Source organism: Dendrobates tinctorius, unplaced genomic scaffold (assembly GCF_039654945.1).
Source record: "Dendrobates tinctorius isolate UK_male_01 unplaced genomic scaffold, ASM3965494v1 ptg000039l, whole genome shotgun sequence".
In the NCBI taxonomy this organism is placed as follows: Eukaryota; Metazoa; Chordata; class Amphibia; order Anura; family Dendrobatidae; genus Dendrobates; species Dendrobates tinctorius.
In genome coordinates, this window is record NW_027361707.1 from 32,613,007 (window position 1) to 32,621,561 (window position 8,555).

Consider the following 8,555-nt stretch of genomic DNA (forward strand, 5'->3'; position numbering starts at 1 on the left):
TCTCACCTGTCCGACGAGAAAATAATCCATGAGTAATGAGGGGTAGAGGTTACCACCGGTCACTGAAGTTGAGGTTCCCATGCTCAGTTCACTGTAAGTGGCTTATGAACTGGGGTAAGCTTCATGACGTCACCGCTAGCACCATGAGAATTTTCCATACGTAGCAGATATGGATTACGGCATAGGACAAATGGATTATCTTCTCTTGGGCAAGTGAGGAATATGCTTTTTTATAATTTTCATTTTTCAGTAATAAACGGGAAAAAGAGGGACAGGGTATTTATTTCATATAAAGAATTTTATCGTTGTTGTGTGTTTATTTCTAAACTTACTATGGGGTTAGACGCCTCTTCATTACTAACTAATAGGCGTGATGTCATCAAACAATACAAAGATGACCTCACCCCAATTCCTATTACCCCACTTGCCACCGCCACAGGGCAAGTGGGAAAAGCGAGGGTAAGCACCAGCACCAGATTTGGCACATCTTACGGATGTGCCACTTCTGGTGCGGCTGTGGGCTGATGCTAGTAGCTTGGGAGGGGGCAATATCTCCGACCACTTCCCAGGCTATAAATCTAATCCCACAACTGTCTGTTTAGCCTTTGCTGGTTTGAATTTATAGGGGGACCCTATGTCATTTTTTTCTGGATTCCCCAGTAAACTAACCAATGAAAGCTAATTACACAGGAGCCCACGCTATTTTTTAATTTAATTCTTAATTTTACACACGATGTACAGAGCGGGTGCTGAATATAACTCGTATCATTGTCGTCAGGTAGAGCTGATCTCAGGGAGAGCAGGCGACAATGATGAGATCTGCCTTTAGCACTCGGTGCCTGGGATCAGCGCAAACTGTACTAATTTTTCTCAGGTGCCGGTACGTGTCACACAGATATCATCAGCATGCACGTGTGCTGCATGCATTTTGTCCTTGCTGCGCAAAAAAAGGACATGTCTGCGGGTTTTTCACACGGACACACAGTCCATGTGAAAAACCGGACATGTCCGCACAACCATTTAATACAATGAGTGTGAGTGTGTCCGTATTTGCGGTCTTTAAAAAACGGACCACATACGGACACAAAAAACAGATGTGTGAAGGGGGCCTTAGACTGTGTGCACATGTTGTGTTTTTTATGCATTTTTTCATTGCAGATTTGTCACAAAACCTGAAGGGTTTCCCGATGACAGCAAAGTAAATGAGAATCCTGAAGTATTGCTTATTTGTGACTTGCAAATTTGGTGCAGATTTAAATCTACATCATATCAATTCTTTCGGCGTTTTTGCTGCATATTTCGCCCATGCTAATGAGTGAGGAAAAATCTGCACCGAAAACACAAATAGAAAATTCTCGTATTTTTGTTGCCAAGAGATGCCAAAATGGTACAGAAATTTCTGCACTAAACACTTAATGTGTGCACGTACCCTTATGTACTAAAGAAATGTTTTTTCTATATATTTTCAATATGTGTCTAGTTAACAATATCAACATTTTATTTAAAGGTTTGAGAGGAAAAACAGGTCCACTTGGACCCATTGGTGGAAGAGGAGATCAGGGAGAAACTGGCAAAAAGGGACCAATTGGACCATCTGGAGACAAAGGAGAGATTGGACCTGATGGACCAGTTGGACCTAGAGGTGACAAAGGGACAAGAGGAGATCCAGGAGAACCAGGAGAGTGCCGGTGTGGGGATATAATTCTCAGATCTGCTTTCTCAGTTGGGATCACCACAAGTTACCCTCAGGAAAGACTTCCAATCCTATTTAACAAAGTTCTCTTTAATGAAGGAGAACACTACAACCCATCCACGGGGAAGTTTATTTGCGCTATTCCCGGGATTTATTATTTCTCCTATGACATCACTCTCGCAGACAAGCACCTGGCCATCAGCCTGGTACACAATGGAGAATACAAAATCAAGACATTTGATGCCAACACAGGAAATCATGATGTTGCCTCAGGTTCAACACTTCTCTACCTGAAGCCAGAAGATGAAGTCTGGCTGGAGATATTCTATACAGATCAAAATGGTCTGTTCTCAGATCCCAGTTGGGCAGATAGTTTGTTTTCTGGATTTCTTTTATATGCAGATACTGATTATCTGAATGCTTTATCTGATGAATATTGATCCATGGCTCCAGTTATCATATAAGTCTTACAGAATGTATGTTCTAACAACTTCTTGACATGTCTGAGGACTTTAAGTCAAGAACCAGTCATAAGAAGTTTGGACAACTTTTGTGGCCCTTATAGGCATCTTATTTAGCGTTTTCTAATGTTATTTCCAAAAAGGCATTGTCCAACTTTACAAATGGGCACAAAGCAGAGAATGCATTAAATATTAAAATAATTTAAAAAATAAACTGAAAATCCATTTGGAGAAAATTTCAACCTTGTAATACTGATAGCATAGCCTAAGGATAAACCTTCAATATCCAATTAGTAGGATCTAGTAATGATTATTCTAGGTACTGCCGAGTTCTCATTCATGGTTGGAAATTGACGGCCTGACCTAAGCATAGCATCAGTCAGTCAACTCCACCCTGGGCATTTTGAGACCTATGCTGGATTTCGTAGACTACTGTATAACATTCTAACAAATAAAGTCAATGTATAATTAATAACGAACTTCAAAATATTAATTCAAACAAAAAATATAAAAACATCCCAAAAACTTTTTTTTCCAAATAACCTAAATCCAAAGGGATTTTCCTCAACACATTCTCCAATTTGGAAAGTCAAGGAAATCTGGGGAAGAGCAAATAAAAGATGAGGCCAAACGCGTAGATGGGTGCATGGTCCTCTGCATTAAAGCCTGAAGGGGTTAGGGAAGTAGCCAAGCATTACTTACTTGCTAAGGAGTTTGTCCTGCTTGGGACAAAAGTCTGCAGTCACTCTGTGTGCAGTGTGTTTGCTATCATGTTTCCCGGGCATTGCCGGTGCAAGCAGAAGGTCACATGTCCACATGATTTTCCATTTCGCATGTGCTCATGTTGCAAGCCTGGAAAACATTTTTAATTCCCATAGATGTCAGTGGGTATAATCACGCAACTGCACGACACCTCCACATTTGGTCTTCTGCTATCTGTCATTGCGGTCTATCTTGCCTTGCCAAATGGTCCTGGACAAAGTTTATTGATGCCTATACAGTTCTTAAAGACAACCCATCAGTCCATATAACATATAGCTCTTATAGAGAACCTGTCAGTCCACAGGTCATACAGTGCTTAAAGAGAACCTGTCAGTCCATAGGGGATACAGTGCTTAAAGAGAACCTGTCAGTCCCCAGGTCATACAGTGCTTAAAGAGAACCCATCAGTCCATAGGTCATACAGTGCTTAAAGAGAACCTGTCAGTCCATAGGGCATACAGTGCTTAAAGAGAACCCATCAGTCCACAGGTCATACAGTGCTTAAAGAGAACCTGTCAGTCCATAGGGCATACAGTGCTTAAAGAGAACCCATCAGTCCACAGGTCATACAGTGCTTAAAGAGAACCTGTCAGTCCCCAGGTCATACAGTGCTTAAAGAGAACCCATCAGTCCATAGGTCTTACAGTGCTTAAAGAGAACCCATCAGTCCATAGGTCTTACAGTGCTTAAAGAGAACCTGTCAGTCCATAGGGCATACAGTGCTTAAAGAGAACCCATCAGTCCATAGGTCTTACAGTGCTTAAAGAGAACCTGTCAGTCCATAGGGCATACGCTGCTTAAAGAGAACCTCTCAGCACTATACAGCATTATAATGTAAAGTAAAAACATGGCTATAATACTGATTACTTTGATTCCTTTGGTAAATAACTTGCTTTGCTGTTCTTCTTTAAACACCATTTAAAGTTTTCTACTAATTATATTTCGGTGCACAGAGGCCGGACTGTACACTGGGTCTTCTCCTCCCTGTCTGTGATTCCCTGGCCCCTCTGCCTGTCTCTAGCAATTGAAAGACAGGTCACTACTGACATTTCAAACAGAGGAGACAAGACATTCATAGACCGGAGTTAGGTGGAGGGGCCGGAGTATCACAGACAGAGAGGAGAAGACTCAGAGCACAGTCCCGCCCCTGTGAACTGTAAACTAATTCATAGAAAGCTTCAAATGATGATTAAAGAAAAACAACAAAGATGATTTCTTCACCAAGCAATCAATGTAACAAGCATTACAGCATCATTACAGCCATGCCTTTACTGTATATTACAAAAATCACACTGACGGGTTCTCTTTAAATAACATTGCTGCAAGGTGCCCAAAGAATACTGCCAGACAGTTGTCTGTATAACAGTCTCCAATATTTTTTGATAGCTTTTGACACAAATTGTGGATTTAAAGTAGCAAGTTCCTCGTTCCCTGCCCACCAGGGTAAGTAGCGCCCCCTTCGTTTAATGACATATAATGCATCCAGGAGGCAACCATACACATTGCAGACTGATAAAACCAAAGTACTTCACCTTCATATTAAAAGGTGTAAAATTCTTTTAGCAGTACTGGGACTAATTTGCTCAGTTGAGAGCTCCTGGAAGCTTTTTTGCATTAAGGCTCTCAGCTGTGCACTGTTAGCTACTCCCATCTCCTATATAAACTGGGTACTGGCTAGCATTCATTGTCAGATTTCCTTTCTTCTCCTAATTTGGTTTAACTCCATCCTCCACTCCCCGGTGATTACCTCTGTTGTTTATGTAAGTATATTTGTATGATTGGTACTTTCCTGTATCCCTGTTCAGATTACCTTGTAAGTCTGGTTGATGTATTACGGTACACTGCTACTCCCTTCTTCCCTGGGTGGGGGGTGGGCACAGACTGAGGACGGATTCAGGAGCTAAGGCAAGATACATGGCCCCGGCATCTGCGCCATCAGAAGTAATCCGGGGAACTGGGCGAGCGAGCTAGGGCACCCCTAGTAGTAGGGACAGGGAAGGAGCCCCTTATCCTGGAACACTCGACAACATAGTTGTGACACAGGATTCACAAGTCTCCGGTCACAGAAGGCTTTTTATTTTAGACTGTACAACCTCTTTAAGCACTTTTTATTTTTGTTTTGTCATTTCCCTGCAGAAGGTCCTAATGTCAGCAAATTTTTAACATTTCATATAGAAAATTTACCCCAAGAACATTTTTTTTTTAAACAGACAACTATAAATAACTAAACAAAAAAAAAACAATATTGCACACAATGTAAGCATTATTGGATTTTAGCTACAAACAAATGAAATTATGAATGTAATTTTAGATGGACAGATACCCGTACAGGCACAATGTGTTCAGTTTCTTTATATCATTGCTGTTATAGACAAAATATTATAAATAGCATATGTATAAGAGGTTGGCAGTGTAAGGTTATGTTTGCATGGAGCTTTTTTAGGAGATCTTTGAAGTGCTTCCTCTCCAAAATTCTACTCAAAACACCTTCAAAAATTCTTGGAAAACTTTTCCTTTTCATTTCTATAGAAAATCCACTTTACTGTTCACATGAGAAGTTTTTTTGAGTTTTATTTTCATAAGTCACTTCTTTGAAGAAGATCGTGATGGAAAATGCTCCAAACTAGGCACTGTCAAAATGCTGAAAAAAGCTCTAGGAAAAAAACAACTTCTAACATTTTTTCGTTCATCAACTCTTCAAAAAAGCATATTCTGAAGCAGTTTACACTTCAAAAACTCATGCTTTTTTTTTTGACCGATTCAAAAACACTGCATGAGCACTGCCTCATGGATTTTGCATTGTTGCCGTGAAGTCAATGCATGCTTCTGTTAGTGAATTTAAGGAAATAGACGAGATTAGGTTTTGGAACTTAACTATTGGACAAAACAAAAGAATTGCATTTCTTCCTGCACTAATCTCACATTTACAAATGTTCCTTAGTTTCTCTACCCTGTTATATGAGTTGTGTAACCTAACCAGCCTAACTAGACAAATACAGTATAATCACCCTATAAAACAAACCTGAACTCAGGCAAATGCAGTAGCAATCCAAAATTTTGGTAAGCACATTACCAAAACTTTTAGAAAGTATCACCACTCCTCATAGAGAGTTCATCACTTCAAATGTCCTCCTCTCCTCTGTATTTGGCACTTACCGTATAACTATTGCCTCTTTTCCCAACCACAAGCTTCTATGAAACATGTGCTGGCCAAAGTTATAAAACTGTTTCCTCCTTTGCTTCATCTGATGAAGCCAGAAAGGTGAAACCAGTTGGGTAACGCTTTGACTCTGACATGGACACTCATTAGAACTTTTAAATCTTTGAGGATATGCTTTTAAACTAGGTTTTATCTTCTAATTGTGATATTAGAAAAAGGGTATTGCAAATTTTACTTGATACCAAGCAACCTGGCTCAGTAGTTAGCTCTGCAGCCTTGCAGCGCTGGGGTCCTAGGTTCAAATCCCACCAAGGATAACATCTGCAAGGAGTTTGTATGTTCTCCCCGTGTTTGCATGGGTTTCCTCCGGGTTCTCCGGTTTCCCCCCACATTCCAAAGACATACTGATAGGGAATTTAGATTGTGACAGCATTGATAAATGTGTGCAAAAAGTAAAGCGCTGCAGAATATGTTGGCGCTATATAAGAAAATAAAAATTATTATTATTAACCTGCCTATTCTTCCCTTATCTATTATTCCCATAGAAAGCAAGCTTGTGATACAAGTAAACATCAATATGCACCTATTAAAAAAAAATATATATTAAAGTAATTAAATAGGCTCCTCCTTCTTAAAGAGAACCTGTCACATGATTCATGGTGCTCAAACCACAGGCAGCAAAATTAGAGTTTAGCTAAATAATTGTAGTTTAGTTTGAGGAGCCGACTGGGGACCACAGTGAGAGACAAGACCAGTCTGACCCTATTTCTGGCCAGATTCTCACTGCACTGCTCCAGATGATTGACAGGTCTCTCCCATGTGTATAAACCAGGAGAGAACATTCAATCATCTCTAGCAGTGCTGGGATCAGCGGAGGGCAGTGAAGGATTAGTTTCCAGCTATGGTCTCCTATGATTTTCAAAGTATATTTTTCCCCTGGTTTCACAGCATGACTCTACTGACAAATTCCCTTTAATAAATTTAGTGCATCGTACGTCGGCACTTTTTTCATTAACATTGGCATGGAAAACACCGGTTTCAATGAAAATCAACAATACAAGGTAATTGCAGAAATTTATCAACCAGAATTCTGGCATAATATATGCCCCACAAAGTCTTTCATTTGCTGCAGCACATTTATTAAGTGTTTTAGACACTTTTTTGCACCTTGGCTGATAAGGAGACATGGCCTCTTTGAAATGGGGCATGGCTTATCTAATACAGTTTGGTCTAATGTGATCTCACATTGAAGCCATGTTTTCTCCTCTTCCATCCTGATCCTACAGCTGATCCTTCCATCCAGATCCTACGACTTGTAGATCAACTAGGGATGAGTAAGGGAGTAACTGAAGACAGCAGGATCAGACTGCACTGGGTCTCCTTGTAGTCTGTAACCATGGAGGCTGATAGATTATTTTAATTTATTTTTTGTTATTTTATGTATAATTTATTATTGTAATTTTATTTTGTTTTACATACAATGAAAGTCCCACATTTTCTGAGGATTTGAATGTGTTTTATACTTTTAAAAATAATGTTTTAGCATTTCAAGATTTTAGAAGGAGAATGTTCATAAAGCTTACTTTACTAATTTTCCAAAGAAAGTACATTGGCAGGAGTTGTTAGAACTTACTTTTTTTTAATTATGCGAAACATATTTTGGATAGTTTCCCTGAGAGATTAAAGTAAGCAAAGGTTTCCAGCTAACTGGATCTAGATTTGGAATGTAAAATTTGTAAACCCAACTAAATGGAGATGAGTAATAGATTTATCAAATGAATCATTCAATGACTTTGTGCAGTTGTGTGATCTAAGTCCAAGTCTAGTGTAAACAGTACAGGAATATTTAACAGATTGAGTTTTGGGGTCAAGATTTAAGAGAAAATGTTAACATCTATGGGCCGGACATACAGTGGGGAAAATAAGTGTTTGACACACTGCTGATTTTGCAAGTTTTCTCACCTACAAAGAATGGAGAGGTCTGTAATTTTTATCGTAGGTTCACTTCAAATGTGAGAGGCAGAATCTTTAAAAAAAATCCAGAAAATCCCATTGTATTATTTTTACATACTTAATTTGATTTGCATTCCATGAAATAAGTATTTGATACAATACAAAAACAGAACTTAATATTTGGTGCATTGCACACAGGCGGTGCAGGTGGTTTGTGGATCCACTGTGTTATGCTCGCGCCCTGACTGGTTGTCGCGAGTGTGGGGGTGTGGCCCCACTGTGCCACAAACCAGACTACCCTGGAATGGGCGTGACTAAGAAGCTACCTTGTTGTTCACTGGAGACTCTGATGGTGAGGTCAGGCTTGTGCGGCAGGTAGCTGCCAGGTACCACTCCAGGGTGATGTCTGGCTGTAGTAGCTGATCCCACTGGGGGACGGAACGCTAGGACAGGTGCGGGCGACAGACTCGGCTGGCAGACAGGCAGGTGCACACGGCTGGTATTCTGATGAGTAGGCGGGCACGGC

At 40.1% G+C, this 8,555-nt stretch overlaps 1 protein-coding gene across 2 annotated transcripts in view; it reads left to right on the forward strand.

Annotated features, from left to right (window-relative positions):
* Window positions 1-6,590, forward strand: part of C1QTNF7 (C1q and TNF related 7) — a 186,683-nt gene extending 180,093 nt beyond the window's left edge. For both annotated transcript variants that reach the window (XM_073574597.1, XM_073574598.1), the window contains exon 3: window positions 1,508-6,590. In XM_073574597.1, coding sequence (XP_073430698.1) covers window positions 1,508-2,133 — 626 coding nt within the window. In that variant the 3' untranslated portion in view covers window positions 2,134-6,590. The remainder of the gene's footprint in view (window positions 1-1,507) is intronic.
* The last annotated feature ends 1,965 nt before the right edge of the window (window positions 6,591-8,555 follow it).